This window comes from Callorhinchus milii, unplaced genomic scaffold (genome assembly GCF_018977255.1).
Source record: "Callorhinchus milii isolate IMCB2004 unplaced genomic scaffold, IMCB_Cmil_1.0 Scaffold11, whole genome shotgun sequence".
Lineage (NCBI taxonomy): Eukaryota > Metazoa > Chordata > Chondrichthyes > Chimaeriformes > Callorhinchidae > Callorhinchus > Callorhinchus milii.
Window position 1 is genome coordinate 3538947 of NW_024704752.1, and position 23060 is coordinate 3562006.

General features: G+C 42.5%; 1 protein-coding gene across 7 annotated transcripts in view; it reads right to left on the reverse strand.

Moving 5' to 3' along the window:
- opa1 (OPA1 mitochondrial dynamin like GTPase) overlaps positions 1 to 23060 on the reverse strand; it is a 46367-nt gene that overhangs the window by 3184 nt on the left and 20123 nt on the right. For 4 of the 7 annotated variants that reach the window (XM_007902422.2, XM_007902420.2, XM_007902421.2 and 1 more), the window contains 14 exons: positions 22353 to 22486; positions 22038 to 22110; positions 21620 to 21692; positions 21007 to 21122; positions 18009 to 18073; positions 17851 to 17927; positions 16648 to 16813; positions 15582 to 15734; positions 14499 to 14607; positions 13941 to 14020; positions 13336 to 13476; positions 12452 to 12568; positions 12041 to 12134; positions 10650 to 10760 (listed from right to left, as the gene is read on the reverse strand). In XM_007902422.2, coding sequence (XP_007900613.1) covers positions 10650 to 10760; positions 12041 to 12134; positions 12452 to 12568; positions 13336 to 13476; positions 13941 to 14020; positions 14499 to 14607; positions 15582 to 15734; positions 16648 to 16813; positions 17851 to 17927; positions 18009 to 18073; positions 21007 to 21122; positions 21620 to 21692; positions 22038 to 22110; positions 22353 to 22486 — 1509 coding nt within the window. Of the gene's footprint in view, positions 1 to 10649; positions 10761 to 12040; positions 12135 to 12436; positions 12569 to 13335; positions 13477 to 13940; positions 14021 to 14498; positions 14608 to 15581; positions 15735 to 16647; positions 16814 to 17850; positions 17928 to 18008; positions 18074 to 21006; positions 21123 to 21619; positions 21693 to 22037; positions 22111 to 22352; positions 22487 to 23060 lie in introns of all 7 variants that reach the window. The other 3 variants (XM_042339087.1, XM_042339088.1, XM_042339086.1) reach the window with 1 other exon arrangement.

The window sequence follows — 23060 nt, forward strand, 5'->3', positions numbered from 1 at the left end:
ATCTCTAGCTTAAACACGAATGCAGTTTAAAATCAGGATTGTGTTTAATTGATCAGAGGCTTTTGCTTATTATTTTACCGCGAGGTCTAGACTGCTAATAACAGGAATGCCTGTGTGTACATTATGTAGTCGGAACATGCAAGGGATTGTTGCCTGTGTGGGCTGGAAAGGTCGTTATTTACATTCCACCTGAACGTCTTTGACAAGCTGCAAGGTTCTTTGCTGAGGTCTGAAACTAATCTGCTGCATTGTAAGTATTAACTCATTGACTGCACGCTGCCATTGTTGCGGCTTGCTATAGGAAACATCCTCTCGGCACATCTGAAATAACAATGCCATCTGCAGCCTCTACAGTACCACAAATTGATCTGGAGATTACAACAACCGGTGGCTTCAGTCTCTGGAACCCCTGCCCCCCCCCCCCCTCCCACCACCACAAGATAAAAGTTCACGTTGGGTCTGATCACACTGTTTGGGAAACAGTTTCAGTCAAAGGCGGATTGGAAACGTGCCTCAGTTTCAAATGCTCATTCTGGTGAAGTAAAGGCAGTGTGTTTTGAAAGTCTGAACCAATGTAAACAATATCGCAAACACAAGCTACAAAAGGTTTGCACTTAATATCTCTCACCCAATTGACTGTGAACCGATTACAGAAATTTGCTTTGTTAATGACCCAGGTCCATTTTTACCTTGGAGCTACATTACAGAACTCTCTCACGTGGACTCACATTCTCTTGGTCCCTTCACCTGCTCAGAATGACAGATTTCCAGCCAATGGTTTGAGACGCCAGCAACGATTTGTACCGAAACCCCATTTTGATCTCTTGGGGCCTATCATGAATTTAAGAGTTGGTTTAAAGTCCATGGGAAACGCAACCTTTGTGAAGTAAGACGGGCCAAACCATTGGAAAAATGCTGTAAGAAATTAATTCATAATCTTTGTGCATCCAGACACAAAACTATGATTCATAATGTCCTCTAACCTTTGACTCCCTGATTCCTTAATGCCATTCTATGACTCTTTTGAACAATGTTTACTCAAGAGTTGAGTGATTCCATGCGTTAATTCCTTATTTCTGATCTAGCCATGAATATTCTCATAATCCTCTAACACATATCCCGGGAATCCCTTCGTGTGCATATTATAGACACTGTGCTTTTCAGACGGAGCTGGGATCCCATTCAGTGGAAGCCCCTCATCTCCACATGAAGAGATACCTCAGCCACTTCATTTTCTCATCTCTAATCTTCTGCTGTAGGGTTCTGTGTAGTTGATAATGTATCTAATTGGCTTGTAATCAGGGTTTGACAGCACAAAACCCTGACAGATTAAGGGATCTGACAACTGTTCTCAAGGGATTTCAAAAGAAGAAAAGGGAACTGGAATCTCATTCAGTTCGGATTTTGCTTTTCTTTTTAAACATAGGCTACTTTGCACCCTGAAATATTGTGGCATATATTGTAAGGGTTAATGGCAAGAAAATGGAGGAATGATGCAAGTATCTTCACAGTCTTGGTTTTAGCTGGTGAATAGTCAAGCCCCATAATACAGGATTGACCGAGGTTCAAGAGACAAGGGAGAAACCGGATACAGTTAAGAAATGGTTGTTTGGTGATGCTGAGTTTGGGGTATTAAAAGCTTGTACAGGGTGTACACGAAGATCTGTTGTCTTCATGTTTCTTTCTTACAGTGAATTTTTATTTTCTGTTGCAGATGAGTGGAGTCGAACAATGTCTAATACCAGTAACTTCCTCATCCACTCCATCCATGTTAAGGAAGATCTCGCAACCGAACATGGTGACCGATCATGAAAATGATGGCACTCACACACACCACACACACGTACTCATACCGATCCTCTGGATGTCTAAATACACTTAAAGACTTGTACTGAATACTATGAAGTGATTCTAAATACAATTATCGTCATTCTTCCACATGTTTCAGTTGTTAGTGCACTGTGTGAAAAAAAACATGGGGGTAACAGGACTTTGAGAACACCGTGTAGATTACATGAAAGAGGAAGACTGACAGACAAATGGAGTTTCAGAATACTGGAATAGATTAAGAGTTGAGAAAGATTGAGAATCTACATTTTCTTTCCCGTTTGAACAATTTCCGTGCTTCACCAATAAAACACTTTCACATCTTTGTTTTATTTGTTTTAAAAAGAAAAATCCATTTTGAAAAAAAAAACACTTTGGAGTCTGACTGCAAGTAAAATCATTTTCACATTCTCCTTCTGAAGCCTGTTGGTTAAGCTTTTAGCTCTAGCTCTTTTCTCTCCCAACTGATTTATTTAATTGATAGAGAAATGACAAAGTGTTCCATAGCTTGAATTGTAGAAGGCTTCAGCCTGTGTCAGCATTGAGCATTCGGTGCTTGCCTGCTTGTCGTCCGAATTAATTCGTTCAATCCTATTGAAGAACATGAGCATTCCAGTCCCGCAACACGCGATAGCTCACTGGTGAACCTCACGGTTGTAAAGAACACTTCTTTTTTGCAGCAACTTATTTTCCCTTAAAACTTATCCATTAGCTTACTTTGCAAACTGAACAAGACTGTGATTTACTGCTGCTGACAAAGAGCCCTTTAAGCAAGTAAAAGCTTTCACAGCACTGCCTCAGAGGGACCCACTGTTTTCCCTCAGCTTCTAACACCTAGTTCATAAGACACAGTTTTTCGAGTGGACGTGGCCCAGAGGGAAAACTGGGGAGGTTTTTAAAAAGGCCACACCACCCAATGTGCTGCCCTTTAAGATTCACATCATCATTTATCTCCTGAGAAGAAAGATTTATATCAGCCTGTTCCTTGCGGGTTGAAAAACAGATGGGAAGTGAATGGTCAGTCAGCAGGTCAAGAAAACACAAGGGAGATGCCATTTCTCTCCTGGCTGTACATTCCCAGCATATGAAAGGGTTCAGGACTACAAACACATTGCTAGAAGCTGGAAAAGCCCTGTTTTTTTTCTCTGACTGTTACAAAAGGGAACGTGGTTCCCATCCTGCTGTCAAATGGCATAAATCTCCATTTGTCAAATCTTTCACTGGAAGTGCAGCTCAAAGAATAGGCATTGGGGGAAAAGAGAGAGAGAGAGAAAAAAAAGCGGTAATAAATCAACGGTACAACCACCCTTCTGAGGGAACCAAACACAAACCATGGCATTGTCTGTCAGCCTGAGCTCCCATCTCCAGGGCCATTCCACGACTTCAGTGTTTACATTGCACAGCCATACCAACAAACAGTACATGGGAGCAGGAGTGGGGAGGGGCAAGCGAGACACAACTTGCAGAAGAGATGATTGTAGAGGGGCACAATAAAGGAACATTGACTCTTTGATTCTTTGGAGGTGCAAATTAATAACAACAACTTGGATTTATATAGCGCCCTCCACGCCGGACGGCGTCTCAAAGCGCTTAACAGTAACGGATCCCGGGACCGAGCCAGGGGGGAGGGGGGAGGAAGGTGACCAAAGGCGCGGTCGAAAAGGTCTTCAGCAGAGACCTGAAAATGGGAAGGGAGGGAGTGAGGTGAAGGGAGTGAGTTCCAGAGGCTTGGGGCATAGTGGCTTAAGGCACGGCCACCAAGGGGGGAGCGGAGGACTCGGGGGAAAATAATAATCATAATATTATAATAAGAAGAATTATTATTCTTAATAAGAATAGGCAGCCACGGAATGAATGAGCAATGTGTGGGATTTTATGTGTGGGATTGACGGTTAAGCAGGACAACAGGAGAGAGAAACTCCCTGCTCTTTTCAAATAATGTCATGGGATCTTTAATGCCCACCTGAACAGGCAGACGGGACCTTGGTTTAACGTCTCACCTGAAGGACGGCCACCTCTGACACTGCAACACCCCCCAGTGCTGCATTGCAGTGTCAGCTTAGACTATGTGAGTTCAATTAAATTAATTAACCAAATAGAGTTATTCGTTTCCAGGAAAGTGTTACAAAAGTCATCAGCTGGATCGCTGAAACAAAGTCCACTTTGAAGCTTTACTCCAGCATTGGACACTGGAGAGAAAAGTTTAACACTCCACTTCAGGAGAGTTGCTCATCACCTTTCAGGAGTCAGAGAACCACTATTTTGAAAGGCTACTGTAAATGTGGACATCTATGAGAATTGGGATCTCAGGCCAGGTCACCGCTGATCTTAACCTGTCTGTCTTCCATTACAACTCTACTCCTGGTCTGTACATTCAATACAGGTAGGTATATGCTTCCGCCACTGAAACAAAGAAAACTCTAAAGCCTTCAAAAAATAGTTGGATCCTCTACACTAAACCTTGATTCCTAACTACCTCAGTGCACAATGCTGCTTGGGCTGTTAGTAATTAAAGGATCATTCGTGATCTGAGAAAGAAAATACAGCTCATATTCTTCTTGCCTTCCACGGTCCTGATTATGATCATCCAGAACTCTGCAGCCCGTGTCCTCTCCCACACCAGGCTCTGTGACCCTATCACCCCACATCCTCGCCTGACTCCACTGGCTTCCCATCACACAGAGGATACAGTTCAAGATCCTGGTCCTCACCTTTAAAGCCCTCCATGGTCTTGCTCTTATCTCTGTGACCTCCTAACCCCCTACCATCCTGCTCGCTCCCTCTGCTCAGCGGGCTCCATTCCCCGCCTCGTCCGCTGCACCATTGCCTTCTGCCCCTCTGCACCCACCCTCTGGAACTCCATCCCGCAGTCCCTCCGCCTCGCCCCCTCCCTTGCTTCCATCAAAACCCATCTCAAGACCCTGCTCTTTGACTGCATTTTCGATCACCCTTTTTCCCACCCCTGTTCTCCACCTCCCCGATCCCAACCCCCAGCTCGGGTCTGTAACACTGATTGTCCAGCGCATTGGGACATCCTCCCAACGTGAAAGGTGCTATACAAATGTAATTTTGCTGCAGTTGATTAACTAGCCAGCACCTCTAACTTATCAGTAGATGTCTGAGCTTCTAGTGTGAAGCTGGATCGAGGCCAAAGGAGGCTGCAGACATCTGGGTGGAGAGCAGTGTATTTTTTTAAGGAGGCAGTCGCCTTGGGACTCATACAGGCACCTGCACGATTTGCTATTTATAAAATTTACAGATTCAAAGTTGTGAATTTTACAGATTAAACCCTTATGTGCCACTGGAGTGGCAGACTCACTCACCAAAGTTCCATACGTTTACTAACAAAGGGAAACAACTCAATTGATTCTCTGGCCCCCAAACCCTCACATCTGCACGTAATAATCCTCGCATTTGATATACCGTCTTATCATGTCGTCAGGAAGCTTTAAAGCGCTTCATATGATATACTACGATATACGTTAAAGTGGACTGCAGTGTATTTTGTGGGCTAACATGGTAAGCTGCAGTTAGCAACAATGGGACACCAACCCTCACTGTAACATGAATAAACAGCTTTGACTTACAGGACTGCTTGCCGTCAAGTGTATTCTGATGCAATGCAGTTATAATTTTGTTTTAACATGCGGCATTTCGATACGTGACAGTTTCTGGACCACATCTTTATTCGGCTTATTTCAGCAAAGGCCAAAGCTATCCATATCTCTACGGCATTACCTCCAGTTAGAGGGTGTTGCTTTATCACAAGCTTTGGCTTTTCAGTTTACATCACGTTAGGTCACTCAATCACTGCACAGCAACCCTATGCATCATCCAAAACGTTACAAGCGTAACATGGGCCTAAAGACTTCAGAAGCTTTTGAAGCCAACAGGCCAGGTTCAGATTAATGGTTAGTAAATGAGTCTTTAGTCATGTAACAATTCATCATTTCTTCTCATCCATGACTTTAAATGATGAGACTGGGTTTCCAAAGAACGAGCCTGGTTGTGTGATGTTCTGTTTCTGCCTTACAACCCCATGTCAGGCTCCTCATCAATTACCTCAACATCTCAGCATTGGGGTCTTAATCTTCCGACAGCTTCTGAGCTCAGTAAACTCTTGCCTGCCATCGAGGCTTAGCCTTTTGAAGACTGCGGCTACCATGGAATGCCTCTTTCTGTATAAAACAGTCTCAGCAAACTGCACCATGTCAGTCACACTTTGCTGCCAGTGTTTACCGCAAATTGAATTTGAAGAGTTAATCTAATGCACGTTTCACAGAGATACCTACACAACCAGCGATGCTCAGATCAGAAATAAAAACGTGCAACATGAGTATGTCACAGTTATAAAATATCTGCCTGAAACATACGTAAGTGTTAAAATAGTTTGCTGCCCGCTCGAAATGGCCGGGGGCTGAAATATGTAATAGTCACTCAACAAGCTAACTAATCTTTGTAAGCATCAGACGTGGGGTGTCAGTCAGCCTGCCTCAGTTGGTAACACTCTCGCCTCCGAGTTAGATGTTTGGTTCAAGATCCACTTTGAAATCACAGTTGGTACTCCAAAACAGTGGTGGGGGAGTACTGCATTGGTGGAGGTGCCGTCCTTCAGATGAGGCATCAAACCAAAGTACCGCCTGCCCGTTTAAGACGTTAAAGATCCCATGGCATGACTCAAAAAGAGAAAGGAGTTTTTCCTGGTGTCTTGGCCAACAACCTCCAGGTAAAGTCAGTCATTCACTTCATGACTTCTGTGGTCTGCTCTATAGGAAAGTCAGAGTTTCTATTTAATTCTTACACCCTAATATGCTTCCACTGAAAGCCAAAGAAGTACGGGAGAAGCCTGTTTTAAGGCCTGCCAGTATAACACCACCTAATTCTTTGCACTGATGGCCTCTGGATCTGCTCTAACAAGTGGCATTATACACCCTATTCTCAGCACTGACCAGTCGGCTTGCCACACTACGAGATGGCCGACTTTCAGGTCATCAGGTTGCTGCTGTTGTCATTTCCTGTGCATTAATATACCCGGGAAGGGCAGCTGATGACACTTCAAAACGGAAGTGATATCAACAGTATTCCTTAGAGATATACTGCGGAGTCCTGTAGCTTAGTGGTTAGACTGCTCACCTCACAAGCGAGAGAACCCGAGTTCGATTCCCGGGCAGAGTGAAATGTTGGGCAAGTTTTCTTACTCTACACGCTTGTTTACCTCGCAGTAAGTAGGAATCAGGTTGTTTAGTCGAGTGGCGGAGTGCTTTTCTGGGGGTAATAATCCCTTCACAAAATAAATCAATTTAAAAATAATAATTTGTTCACTCAATCCACGACTGTTTGTGGGACACTGTTGTACGCAATTGGCTGCTGTGTTTCGCCCACAAAATACAGTCAATTCATTTTACAGTATATTCTATGAAGTGCTTAGAATTATCTTGAAGATACGATACGGCGCTAGCTATATCAAATGCAGGGATTATTTAGCTATCATGGAGGAAGTGATATTGATTTGACAACCTTGAAGTTGGCCTTTTTCCGTCCACACATACACATTTATAACATGGCTTCAGAGATTAGACTCAGAGGACCAAGCTATAACAAGGCTTGACTGTACCGCTCGTTTGCTCTGATACATTTTTTAAAAAATTACAAACCAAGTTTGAGAAACTATTTTTTCTAAACTACACCAGAGAACGTTCACATATCACTTAATATCCATGTCTCCTGCTCATCCAACTGATGGTTCAAACGTATAAATTACATCGATTTTTTTTATTAAAAACATTTGCTTCGCATACCTCATGCTAATGCTTTGCAGGAACTGTTCAGAAGATGCTATGTGTAAAAAGCGTGTGTGCCAAGGGATACAGGGGAAACACAGTGCTCTGAATGCTATTTGTCGCTGCAGTACATTCCGACTTTCCTCCCAGAATTGTCTTTCATTAATTACAAGCCACTTGAATTGGCAACAAGAGCCAGTTGCCAAGGCCTTCGAGATCTAAACATTTCTGTTAAGTTTTATAACAGTAAATGCTAGCGAACAGAGAGAAAGGGGTGGTGGGGGGGGGGCGAGGGAGAAATACTCCGGGCAAGTCTGGGCAGGCTGCAGTCCACTTTGTGAGCGCACTGCAAGGGGCATGGATAGAGAGAGAGAGAGAGAGAAAGAGAAAGAAAGACAGACAGGCAAACAATCACTGCTCGAGTGATGTTATGCCACAAACAGTAAACAGAGGCAGGAGGTCTGGCGTGCTGCTCTGCAGCTCTCTGATCAAACTTCAAAAGGAGAGGAGAAAGCCACCGTGTGCACCGAGCGAGCTTGGGTTCCTGAATGACTACTCGGAGGCCAGATGTGGCTGTGGACAGGCTGCGAGTACAATGCGAGTTTCCACCGACTGAAAATGGGGTGAATGTGTTATCAGAACAGAGTGTCACACAGTTGTAAACCTACCGTCCCAGCGGCTCTCTCTGCTCTCTCTGAGCACCAGCTTGCTCCATGATTCCCCGCCCGACCCATGCGAACTTTCAACCATTCTGCCCCCGTTCTCTGGTACGGCATCAAAGAGACTCTTGTCTCACCTTCCCACCCTCACCAACCTATGTTTAAAGCCTATGTTAAGACATTTGCTTTTGACTGCGCTTTTGGTCACCCCCCAAATCCCCACCCCCCCCCACCACCTCAATCCTCAGCTCCCCGATCTCCAGCCTGTTCTGTGAGGTGCATCGAGACATCCTCCCGATATGAAATTTGCTCCATAAATTATGGTCGTTGTTTTTAAAACTAATGCTACAACCTTCTTACATTAAATTGCTGCAGTAAATTTACATAGACACACATACAGTATATTGCGAAAATACAGAAAGTGTGAACTTGTCTAGTCTTCATTGGTTTGTTGGGAGTTATCTCTCTATTTACACTAGGCAGGACTAACTCAGGATCACCTGAGCAACAAAATAATCCTTTTTCAAGCTAACTGCTCCTCTCTTCAATTGTGAGCGTTGAATGTGCTGTGTAATTTATGTGGATAGCAACCAGTGTCTAGTTATACACACCAGCCATTACCAAGTCCTGACACGCCAACAATATCAACAACCAAAGGCTTGCACTGTCATTCCGATTCCAACGCCACATCCAACAGTCCGTAAACAATTCTTCATCACTCGCTGATAATATTAAACGGCCCACGGCGTGGCTTACATTGCAGGAAGAAAATGGCTTGAATTACGCTTTCAAAATCATTATCAAATTCCCCCAATTACTGTCATACAACTCTCCTTCTCTATTCTGTGCCATGTGCTTCTTTACAAAGTCAGTCAATGAAGCTTCCTGCAGCCAAGTTCCCAAGAAGTAGTAACATTATCGGTGGAACAATCCGCAGAGGGAACAAGCCTAGACATGCTAGTAAGACTCGCTGATATTTCTTGAGCTGGGAACAAAAACCCGTCAAGCCATTGCACAGATTTTTGAAGTAGGTGGTTTTCAAACTGTTCCTCCCCATTTTGTATTTGCCCTGAGCTACCCTGATTGAGTGAGTGAGCAGGTCACTGTCTCCAGCTGCTTCTAAAGCCTCTACTCGGAGGTTTCCAGAAATTCCTTGGCTGATCTGTCCTCCGATATCCATTCATTTCTACTTGGGTAGATGGGGTGTCAGCTTTGCTTAGCTGGTAGCATTCTCGCCTATGTTGGGACTTGAGTTCACAGTCTAAGATACCATTCTCAGAGCATTAGCCCACTACAATGTCACTCCATGTTTATGGTACACTGTACCAACAGGTAACTGGGTACTATGTTATGATCTCTTTCTAAGCAATCTGTTTAGGACGTAATAGACATACAACAACTTACAGGACGCCCTTCACACAGGATAGCATCTATTCTAGGAAACAACATACCGAATAGATAATGCACACTTGTAATAACCCCACATTGATAAATTAAAGCACAACCTTTTATAAATGGAGTAGAGAGCCCAAAAGTACATTTTATAGCACTTTAACAAACATCTTAAAAACTGCTTTGTAGACAAACTTGGTAATCACTTTGTGTGCAATATTATACATTTTTCTGTTATGATCATCACCTACGTTCCTTTGGACAAAGTTCTTTCTAGCAGCACAAAGCAGATTGAGAGAACTCCTTTAAACAATATCAACTGTTTTTTTCCATTAATTAAACAATTCAGTTGCAGCAGAAAACCTAACGCAATGGAGAGTTGAAATTTGACCGCCGCAAAAATTGTATTTTCATTACAAAGTAAATAGCCAAGACATTAATACGTTCCTTATGAACATATAACAAAGTCTGTTTGCTTTGAAAACATGCACAACACTACTACACCATATCCCATCCACATTCTTTTAAACACAGCCAATGTTGCCACCTGTTGTTCAAAGGCTGAATGGCAATTACTTTCTCGCACGGGATTCTAAAAATTTGCCAGTGAAATGCATAAACCCCACAACCTATCCTTTGCTGGAGAACTTGCTGCCCTGATTGATATACAACAAATGCCAATTCTAGATAGACAGCAAAACCCAACAGAGAGGGCATTAAATAGGAATGGTTGGTGGAGGTTGCTCAGTTAAGATCTCAACAACAACTTGCATTTATACAGCGTCCTTCAGTCAGGGAAGGATCCTGGAGCGCTTATCTTGACTAGGATCTTGAAGTTAATACAACTTAACGCTGCATTTGTTCGGATGCTGTTTTAACTCAATGAATAAACCTGAGCACAGTTTGAAAGCTTAATGTAAAACACGCAGTGGTGTGTATCCAGCGCTGACACAATGCAGCAGTGTAAACAGGGATGTGAAGTTTTACTCACTGAGGTCCTCCGCGAGCTGAACTCTCCTCCCCGTCAATAGCTCAGCTTTTTTCTTATTGTTCTCAGCAAAATCCTCCAACACTTCTTTCACGTTCTTCTCAAGGCGCCGCACTGGCGGGGACGGAAAGGACATAAACAGTCATTTTTGTTTTATTAATAATAATCCTTCCATTTGACACACCAGCTTATCAAGTCTTTGAGACATCCCAAAGCACTTCACGGGATATACTGTCAAGTGTAATGACGGTGCATTTCGTGGATTAAGTGCCTTTGGCACACTTTNAAAAAAGGGGGCAATTTTGGATTGCATTTGCTTACAACACGCACAGTCTTTTTACATGACAAGAAATCCGTGAAGCGGTTTGAGACACCCCTCCAACGTGAAAGGCGCTTTATCAAACGCAAGGCTTATTATTATTATTATCATCATCATTCAGCGATTAAGGAATGCAGTGGAATTGTTTTGGGTGAGTTGTAGAATACAGTGCAGCCTGCTCCTAGCATAGTCAGACCTTTCTATAGATAGCTGTCAGCGAACAGTTATCAAGCAATGAAACCATCACTTTAGAGGCTATTTTACATTCATGTACGATTTCCATCATGTATAGACTTTTTTTTAAAAAAAGAGTCTAATCCAGGATTTTCCTCTTTCACATGCCATACAATTTTTTTCTTTGCTTTATTTTTTTTACACCAAAAGCCCACAAAGGAATTCCTTCGGTGATTAAAACTCAAACCCTGGGGGTGAAGAGCAAGCAATTGAAGTCGGTAATTGGAAGACTACAGCACTTTTTTGGTGAGTTCACTTCCTCTTCATTGCCCCCGCCCTCACCCACACACAGCACAAGTAATCTCTGAAAATGGCAATCTGCTGAAGGGAAGACGTCCGGTCGGATCAGGTCCGGGTAATTAGCCATTTCGTTTTTGTAAAGTTTTTAATGGGCAGCCCTATAGACATTGAAACCATTTGATTCCGCTTAAAGCACAGGTGCTGCTCTATCCACGAGAACTGCCCTGGCTGGCGCCAAGCCTAATTCTTATCGGGTTCCTCTTGGCCTACATCTCTTCAGTCCATCACCTAAAATGTCTCCATGGACAAAATAACACACACACACACACAGAATTCTGAGTGTAGCACTCAGCGTTTCTAGCACATAATCTGTCCTTTTAATCTTAACCAGAGGAACTTATCAATAACATTCCTACTTCTTCCTACTCCTCATCCAGCAGTTTTATTGACAGCATCAGGGAAAGGAAGTGCGATTAGAATTCGAGCAATGCTGGTGAACTATTCTCATGCCATCAATAATTCTGCCAATACAGCTGCGGTGACGCCCTATCAAACAATAACTCTGTAGTGCAAGAGTCAAAGTAAGAGGATTCCTACCTACCTTCAGTGTTTGTTAGTTGCTGCCTGAGTGTGTTTGCTGTGATGCCTAGCATTCGTTGAATGCGCCAGAACAGAACAACATCATTGCATTCCAGCTGTGGGAAGAACAGTGAAAGAATTATATATAATAGTAATAATCCTTGCATTTGCTATAGAGCCTTATCATGTCTTCGCGAAGTCTCAAAACGCTTCACAGCATATATTGTAAAGTGTAGTGATTGTGTATTTTGTGGGTGAAACTATCTATTGCAAACCTATCAAATGCAAGAATTATTACTAATAAAGCGATCCACTTAATTTCAGGCGCAAACTGCAAATCGCGATGAGCCTGGTTTGCAAATATCACACTTGCAACGTCACGGTTAGAAACATAAAGGATTATTTTGTTTTTACACACCTTCTGTGAACATACCTCTGAGTCTACAAAGTGCCTCTGATAGTAATAGAAACCTCTTCTGCAAAGATTGCAATGGTTCAGTGCTTTCTTCAAGAAATGCTTGCGGAAAATCTGGTGCCAAGTATCTTTAATCTGGAGATAGAGGCAGAAAGTTTCAGTGAAAATGTTTAATAAGGTCAAGATTGTTCTGCTATACAATGGACGCTGTCTCTAGTCTGTACTGTTTAGTGGTGATTCACCTTGGTACTTTGCTGCCAAGATTTCAGCAGAACTCTGATTAATCTCCCCTGCGCCCCTCCTCACCCCCACCTCCACTCAGCATTTAAAAAGACTTGAGTGGTGGAATGCCCAGCCCAAGAGCTTTAAAGGGATCTTTTTTTGAGGGCATGAGATATTTCATGGATTCAAATCATTTTTTTTAAAGAAAACTTTGTAAGAATGTTTGATCAGTATCTTCTTAATGTACAGAAGCTGCTGTGGTGGTGGTGGTGGGGTGGGGGTGGAAGGACAGATGGACCATATTTTTTCACCATACTCTTCAGGAACACAAAAGCGTAAAGTTATCCGCCTTTAACATTATCAGTACCGTTTAAGAAAAAGATGCCAAAATTTTAATTACAAAATGCTAATATATGATAGTCGAACCTCACTGTAACTAACCCTCCTCGGGACCGGCAGAAAAGATTGCCAATATCAGGCGCTCACTGGATAGGGTTTGGCTGTCAATCAGGTCTTGGCGTTGGGATCGTTAAAATCGGGGGTTTGTTATAAGCGGCTTTCATTATAATGAGGTTCGGCTGCACATCACGAGAAAGTAACAGAATATCCAACATTTTGTTCTACCTCCAGAAGCGATAACAGTGGGAAATTTGTAGCTATCAACTTGGTGACAACCTTACCAGAATAGGGTCCACGGCTACACTCTTAGCCTCCAGGTTCTTACGGACTGTTGTAACTTCATCGTTAGCCAGGTAAGCCGTGTGCTCCTCATTGATCTTCAACAAACGCTCCAGTTCATTTTTGGTTTCATTTCGAACATGCTGTGGAGTAGAGCAGTTAGTTGTCAGTTGCAGACACAACCGTTTAATAAAATGAGAATACTTTTATTACTCCAAACTGCAACATTAGTTCCATTTTGAATGGACATACTAATGTACTGTTCATGGCCAGGTGGACCTTCAGCCACTCAGCCTCCACCCTCTGGCACTCCATCCCACAATCCCTCTGCCTCGCCCCCTCTCTTGCCTCCTTCAAGACCCTCCTGTTCGACCATGCCTTCAGTCACCCTCCTGCCCTCTCCGCCCTCCTGCTCCCAACTACCAGATTGGGCGCAAATCCCTAAATGTCCAGCGCCTTGGGATGTTCTCCTGACGTGAAAGATGCTATACAAATGAAATTTGTTGCTGTTGTTGCTTTTCAAAGCAATTCAAACTGTAGTGTAAGTACCTCATTAACAGGTTACAGGAATATAGCACGTCCTGCATCTGTTGTAACCTCATCTCACCTGCTCTGGGGCCTTTGATTTCCAGTAGAACCATCTTTCTTGCCAATCTGGACCCACCATATCTCGGATTACAGAATCGGCTATTAAAACAAGAATAAGGCACATTACACACATCAAAATTACATAGTCAATTCCCCTTAAACTGCGCTTAGACATTTCCAAACAGTGACTGCCAAACCAATTTAAGACCAATGTCACCAATGTCATTACTTGCTGAGCAATGACTGAACCAGAGCCTGCTCCCCATTCGACATGGAAGCACAATTTTAGATACTTGTTAAAGAAAGAAACCTTAATGTCAAGGACAGGAGGAAACCAATATTTTATTTAAAATAGTACAGGAAGATCAATTTTCTTACTGTTAAATCGGCACAGGATCACAGAGGTTTTGATGATTGAAATCTGGCAATATTAAACTAAGTCTAGAAAAAAGCCAATAGCCTCACAGACACATATCTCAGAGCAATATGATTGACTGCTCTACAGAGGATGGAAATCTACCCATGCGCACTGTAATCGGGAAACTAATGAAGCAGGACCTTAGTTTTCAAAACTTACTGTCTCTGAGGCGCGATTGCAGAGTGTCCTCCATGAATTGGATAGCTGCGTCCCACTGCTGTTTGTCCGATATTGAACGATCTTCTAAAGCATTGTGCTGGATGACTCGCTAGAGGAAGGCAAAAAAACTGAACGTTAATAAGGGTACCAAATATATCAAAACTTACATTCAATGGAGCCTGGCTCAGTTTGTAGCACTCTCGCTGAGTCTAATGGTTGTCTGTATAGTCTAGGCTAACACTCTAGTGTAGTGTTAGGGGGTATGCACCAGAGGGAGGAGCTTTCTTTTGGATGAGACATTAAACCGAGGTCCCCTCCTACCTTGGTTTAAACCTCTTTTTGTGTTCAAATCCCTTCTCTCCCTGGCACCTCCCTATCTCTCCGACCTCCTCACTCAACAATCCACCACCTGGCGCCTTCCCTCGACTGGCAGCGACCTCCTGTTTGGCCCTCGCACCCTCTGCCCCACCATCGGAGGTTGCCCTGCTCTCCCCTTTTTCAAGTCCCGCCTGAAAACTCTCCCCTTCGACCGTGCTTCCGGCCATCTCTCCCCTGTTCGGAGTCAGCTCCGCTACTTTTAAGTGCTGTGAAACGCAACTCTGTATGGAGCTATATAAGTGCAAGTTGTTGTTGTTGTCATCATCCCTCGTGCCTGTTCAGGTGGACGCTAAAGACCACATGGCACTATTCGAGAAGAGAAGGGAGTTTCTTTTGATGTCCTGGCCATCAATTGCTCCAAATAAAATCAGTCATTTACTTCATGGCCGATTGTGGGACATTGCTGTGGGCAAATTGGCTCCCACTCGCCTACGAAATACGCAGGCACCACATTTTACACTATATCCTGTAAAGGGAGCTACATAGTGTTATCAGTGATTATCATGCCACTATGGTCTCAAGGTAGAGAAATCTCGCCACTGTCAAGTCAAAATGTCCAACCTCATTTTGTTTTCGTTCTTTTTAAAAAGAACTTACTTTGGGCAATATTTTTGTTGCACCTGTAACGTTCATTACAAAAACCAGACTGTGCTGTACTACTCATAATAATGACGGCAAAAAACAAACAAACACGCTGTGCCGTACCAGACTATCTTGAGCCCGCTCATTCCATTTGTGCCGTTTGATGCTTTCGTCTTTGACAGCATGTTTTAGTTTGTCGAATATGTCGTCGTGGTCTTTCCCTTTGTGCTCGGACATGAAGCGAGCAAACTCATCCTCTAGGGCCTCCCAGGCAACCTGCAGGAGGGAAGCAAAAACGACAACAATAATTTGATGCGGCATTCAGCAGTCCAATACATATGTGTGTATGTGTGTGTGTGTATTGTGTGTGTTACTAGAGTGATCTCTGAAGCTCATTGCTATTTAATATGAGTTGCAGGCCATTTGTGACCTAGAATTTAGGTTCCCGACCAGAAGCAAAACTAACTTTCACATTTTAAACAAGTGTATCTTTTTTTCTTCCTCCAAATTGAAATTGTTTGCAAGAATTGTTCCTTTGTCAATGCACTGCACTTTGTTGAGCCATCAAGAGCAGGAAAGTCCAAGGTCAATCTCTGAGGTGTCCCAACCACTCTAATCTCAACAGGGATGGCATTTCAGGTGGTGGAACTGACTTCAGCATCAGCAAAGGCCCAAGACTCTCACTGCAGATCAATGCATTCACTATCCAGACAACCACTGCTCAGTGTGTGTGGACATCGGGAGAGGTTCAATGAATGATACAAGAATTGTTCTATCAGGCTCCGCCACTGTAAAGCACTCTGAGAGGCTGTCCACTTGAAGGACACAATATAAATGCAATTTGTCGTTGTTTTGTCTTGGCTCTTGCGTTATGAATGCCTGCTGAGGCCATTCATTTATTGATTATGAAGGGTTGCCATCATCGACAGAGTCCAATGCATTGTGAGAAGTGGCATGAGGAATGACATGAAAGATGGGTGCAGTGCAGAGGAAAGGCAGAGAGCAGGCATGGAGAAGAGAAACGAAAGCGGGCAGAGAAAGGGCTCCTTCTTTTAAAACTGTACTCCTTCCGCATTCTTTTACACTCCACTGATTGTTGAACCTTGACTTCCGTTCCTCCACTCAAACAATAGCAAACTGCTCGCAGTGCAAGCCAAGAGAAAGCGCCCGCTAGAGCTCAGGATCGCACCTCCAGGGCTTTGTGGGGCAGCTGCTTGTCAGTCCATTGCTTGAGCTTGATGTCCACAGTGGTGTTGAAGGTGCCAGCGTTCACGGTCTGAGCTGCAGGAAGGTAAATGTTCTCAATCACGTGAGTTGAGACTCGCTCCCACAGCTTCCGCTGAAGAATCTCTTCCCTGAAATAAAAAAAATAACACAGGGCAGTTCCCAATCAGTTTAAATGATTTCCAGCTGCATTTTACTGCACGGAATACAGTCTGACCCCATTATAACACAGTAGTTTAGTCCAAGAATACTATTTAACTGTACCCTCTCCCGAGCAAAAAACATACAGAATTTTTCAGCCATTAGGTTTTTGCACACTTGTTCAAGTCTGTAACCACAAATGCACAAAAAAAGCTGACGCCTGCCATAAGTGAGAAATAAGCTTCATCTATCAATGCTATTGATCGTTTATACATTTTTTTTAAGACTCCTGGATAGAAAACTATTGTGTGCAATTCATATTAATATAAACCTGAACGGGCCCTATACTCAGCCGCTGTGTATACTTAACAAGAGGTGCCAGGAACAATAGCAGGGACTGCACAATTCATCATTACATTGATTTGGCAACACTGATGTATTTCCTTCTCAAACCCTGGAAGTTGTTAATCTATCATAGCAGATTCCCAAAACACCCAAATAATTTCTGTGGAGGCAGATATGAAATGCTTTGCAATGTAATCAAAACACTGTACTACAGAAACTAATGGGAATTTAATTTTAGAGATGAACAACTTTCAAGAAAATGTGCAGATTTCTATATCTCAGTGTCCTGGCCAACAATCCTCCATTAACAATTGGTCGTTCAACTATGGCCGTACGTGGCAACTTGCAATTCCTCAGTGTTAAAATGCTTCACTTTGGTTGAGAAGTTATTTAAGACAATAACGGGTTTATAAATACTTTGTTCCACAGAGCAATAATTTAAATGCAATTTTCAATTGGGGATTGAGTAAAATGGCTATATCGTATGGCGATACAACGCTGGATTCAAAATTATTAACAGGTTATCTTAATCTTTAAGATCACAAAAACGTAAAGTTTCGTCCACAAATATACAAGTCAATCCACTTTACAGTATATCCTGTGAATTGTTTTGAGATGTCCCAATGATGTGATAAGGCGCTATATCAAATGCAGGTATTATTATTAATAAAATGTTCCTTACCAGTGCTTTGGTGTAACCTGGCTTAAGCTGATCACTTCGTCCAGGATCTCATTTTTAGCCTTTTCATATAGCTCGTTCTAGCAAAAGGAAAGCGTTAGTTAGAAGTAAAAGCAGCTAAATGGAGAACAGACAGCAACACCAAGGTTCCTCTACCTTACCCTGTCCAGTTCCCTTAGCCGTGGATAGTTGTTTTTCCATTCTGTCTCGAGGTTGAAGCGAGTAGCTAAATAAAGAAAAAAAATGACCGTATTTAGGATATATTGCACATTAAAAATATAAGTTAAATATGAGCATAACCAATCTGAGCTGTGAACATTCTCACATTTTAACGTTCGCTCCCTCGCTCCTTCCTTCCCTCCCTCCTTCTTTCCCTCTCTCCCTCCCTCCCCTCTTGCAAGGCACGTCTCAAAACGTACCGGCTTGACCCAGACGCTTTCGGTCATCTTTCCCTTCCCCAACTCCCTCAGTTCGGGTGTCTACCCAGCACTAGGAAGTGCTTTGAAGACTCCCTCCCGATGGAGAGGTGTTACATAAATATAAACTGTACTGTATAAATGATACAATCCAATCTGGTGATTTACAGCTCTGGCAAGTTCAGATTTTATCTTACTCAATTCCCGGAACACCAAAGGTGATTGACATACGGGGAGAGCGGGCGGATGCTAGGGTACTGGAGTTAAGAGACAGATTGCCCATTCACCACCAGTCTCAAAGAAAATAGGTACAAGTACAAACTTCACACTTCTGCACTCACGCACAACTAATTGGCGGAATAGTTGGAATTCTATTCTAGTTGAGAATCAGCCTTTTCAGTCACTAATTACAACAATAACAATAATAATAGGACATCAGGGCAATTAATACAAGTTCGTTCTTACTGGTTTCATTTATAGTACAGCCAGTGATTACTTGGGAGTATCACTTTTCAGTCCTTACTTGTGGATTTCTTGACTAAATTCAATCTTGTTATTGCAGGAGGAGGATTAATTGCAAAATACTCTCACTCACAAGTAAAGAGACTTGTTCCTAACTTGGCAGCTATTCAACTTCAGATTGTTAAATTGTCTGCTTTCTCTAAAGTGACGTTGCGCCGTGAACAATCCTCATCTTAATGACGACTATTGATCAACAGCAATCCCCTCTGAGATTCATTAGATCAAATGTTATTGGATTTGAAGAAAGCTTCATTTTTCACCTCGAGTAGACACCTTAGTAAATTGCTTATTTACATACAAAGCCTGCTGAGTTTTGACCAAGGGAAGATTGGGATATTAAACATAAGACAATCACTGACTGGAATATGCGTATCCTCGCTTTCTATAGTTATGAACATTTCATATACAGTCAATTCACTTGATAAGTCTATTCTGTGAAGCGCTCGAAGATATGATAAGGCACAATATCAAATGCAAGGATCATTATTATAAAGTCATCAAAGTTGTTGCCTTTTGGTGACACGGGAGGAAAACACGTGAAACAAACTCCTTTAGCAGCAGATAGAAATACTTAGCATTTCACAAAAATTTGTTTAAAAAACCCATTCATTAAAACATGCCAGTAAATGCATCATGTCCTGCTCAGCTATAAAAACACAGAAACATCTCAGGTCTAATCTCTACTTTGTATCAGCTTATCCTAGAGTGGCTTATCCTAGTGGCTTATCCTAGTGGCAATAAAAGGTGCCATGATTAGACTCTTTTGGAAAAAAGAGAGGACACACACACATCTCTGTTAAAGAAATTAAATCTGAACTGGTTGTTCAACTTCCCTCTTCTGCGTTCATCAACTTGTTGCTTTTCTTTCAATTGTTTTACACATCCTCCCGATGTGAAAGACATTGATAATGTGCTGTTGTTTAAACATATTAAATTCAGTTTATCTGAACCCCTTAGGGTCTGCTCGTTCTTTTCAAAGCTTCTTCGCTCCACTTCTTTCCATCGTAGTTCTGTGCTCCGATTCCTTTACACTTCCTGTTTCGTGGTCACTCTCCCAATATTTATCTCTGCTTTCCTTTCGAGGTGGTGGGGGAATGGAACTCTCGTTCTCAGCCCCTTGTCCGATTATTTAATTCATTCTCATGGCTCTTTTTATCATCAAAGTGATTTGAAGAGGAATGTTACGCGATTTTGCAAAACTAACAGGTGCAAATCAAACCAATTCCTCACATCAGTCTTTTGGTTAATAATAACTGGTGGTGCTTTTGCAGTAAACCTCCTCTTCCTACACAGCAGCACAACAGCACCACCTCCTGTCCTTGATAAGTCAAGCCTCATGCAGCCCTTTATGATAATAAGTACAGTACAAGAGTCAATAAGACAGCTGCTTTAATAAAGTGATTGTTCTCATCTCTTTGAGATCCCTGGTTACAGTACCCGGAGACAACTTGCTCAGACCTCTCTTAATGATGCCTTTGTTGCTCCAAGGTGCACAGTACAGTGACTTTCTCTGCAATTTTTCCTTTCCTCTGTGCAGAGATGGGCCGAGACGCTTCTCTTATCCCCTCACCCCCACCCCCCAACTCTATACAATTATAGGAGGTGCACACTTTTCGCCCGTCCTTCCAGCTCTTTATAGTTACCATTTAATTTGAGTTACCACACTACAAATTACAAGCTGCATCTCCCACAGGACAGACCTCATGCGACTATTAAGAAGCAAAGCCGGAGAGGGGAGGGGTTGCATTTTGCAGTATTGATGGAATCAATGATTTAAACTGTTAATAATAATCCTTGCATTTAATATAGCGGCTTATCACATCTTTGAGTCGTCTCAAAGCGCTTCACGGAACATACTGTAAAGTGAATTGATTCTATATTTCATGGGAGAAACGTGGCAGCCAATTGCACACAGCAGCGTCCCACAAACAGGCGTGGATTGAGTGATCAATTTTATTATTTTTTTAAAGAATTATTATCCCCAGAAAAGCGATCCGCCAATCGACTAACAACTGGGCTCCTACTTACTGCTAGGTAAACAGAGGCGTGTGGAGTAACGAAACTTTTCCAGCGTTTCGCCCTGCCTGGGAATCGAACCCAGGCCTCTCACTTGCGAGGCGAGTGCTCTAACCACTGAGCTACAGAACTCCACACTAATCTGGAAGATTGTGATACTGAATTACTGCAGTCTTGAATAACGTGACAATGATTATGCATTTACCTTTGAACGCATCTGCCTGCTGCTCCACAGACTCCCGGACCATTTTCCAGAAGCAGTCAGATACAGCCAGACTCAGGTTCTTGGTAGTCACTTGATGAGCCTTCAGCATTCCTGTCCTTTAAGGCAAAGGCACTCAATTAGTCCCCTGACCTCCATTATACACATGTAAAAGGCACAGTAAACATGCCTAGAATACGGAGTATCATAGGATCATTTCATTGTTGCACCAATGGCAGGCACAATAATCCCTGAATCTGAGGTAGCACCTATAATATTAAAGGCTTCAAAGCTCTTTTGAAGTTATTGGTGTCGAGGAAAATGACTGTATTTTCGTAGACAAACACGTCAATCAATTTGAGCCTTGCAATGTCCCAGAAATCGTTCAGTTTGCAAGCCATGATTTTGTTTCTTTTCATTTGTATTTTATCTCAAGTCCTTTCATGTTCTTCTCTTTCTCTCTCAATGGAGAGCTAATTCACTGTCATTCATATCCACTGTGTTTATCCTCCAATGGGTGAGAATTGCACTGCTCCTGAAACCAAGTGCTCTGTGCCCCAATGTTAAGCTTAAAACCTGGAAATAAGGCAACAGAAGTTGGACAAAAAAAACTTACTTCAATAATGTTGAATTCTGAAAGAAATCCCCTTCATAATCTTTTATGGAATCAATACCTTCATTGACGTTTCCTGTTTTATTCAAACAAAACACACACGTCAAGCATTCTCATAACAACATACAAAATAGGGGTTGAGCCATCAAGGGAAATTCACCATGTGATTTGAAAGTAAGGAAACTTGCCCAAGGTTTCGCCCTGCCTGGAACTGAACCCAGGTGTCTCGCTTGCAAGCCGAGTGCTCTAACCACTGAGCTACAGGACTCCAACTATGCACATGTTAACTTCTCTCATCAGTCTCGATCAGGACAGGTAAGTCTCTATTGCTGTATAACTCTTTCCAGCAAGATAAAAGTCCTAAGTAGCAATAGTTGGCTTAGAATGAACAATTTACGGAGCTTTTAAAATCGCGGCTTACCTCGGCCAGTGACAACAGCAAAGTAGCCCAAAGCCTTCATTGGGAAGAGTTTGCCTTCGACAATCTGCTGTATCTGTAAAGGTGCAACACGTTACAGCGATAGCACGTATATCTAATGGGCTACTCAACAGAATACTTTATACATTTTCTATGTACTGTACAATGTTCCTAATTGCATGGTAACCTAGAGCGTAATCATATACATTTTGGAAATAGGTAGAGTCCACAGAAAGGACGCAGAGAGCTAAGAGCAAGATAGCAGACGGACCTCATAGATGTATTGCATAAGTTTTAACTTAGTTATTACGCTCATACCCGACTGGGGTTACTAGCTAGGTTTTTCTCTGCTAGATCCACTTTAGTCAACACGAAGATAGTTCTCTTGCCGTGTGGGTCCATTTGACTGACCAGGTCCGTCACAATGCTACGTTCTGCATCAACTGATCCATCTGCAAGACACAAGACCACGAAAACTCCAGCTACATAAATAGCCAAAGGAAACATGCCGACCTATTTGATACCTTGAATAGTTTTTGCTTTATTGTAATTTTAGACGGTTTATGTGGGTGAGCACAAAGCAACGGCCATTTAGCTTATTTGCATCCGACTCAGTGAAAGATATCGGATTTGTTTTCAAAAAAATAATTTTGTTTCATAATAATCCTTGCATTTGATATAGTCCCTTATCACATTATTGAGACGTCTAAAACAGCTTCACAGGTTATACTGTAAAGTGGAATGACTGTGTATTTTGTGGGTGAAACCCAGCAGCTGATTTGTGCACAGCAATGTTGCACAAACAACGATCGAGCAAGTGACCAATTTTTATTTGGGGGATTTGTTGCCAGGGCACTAGAAGAAACAGTGCACCTAGCATTCGCACATCGGACATTATATTTTCTTCACTAAGAGTAAATTTGGCCTCAAAAGCAGTCACTGCTTAATAGTATCTCCCACAAAGCCCTTTGGGACATCCTCCTGATGTGAAAGGTGCTATACCAACCTAAGTTAATAATAAATTCT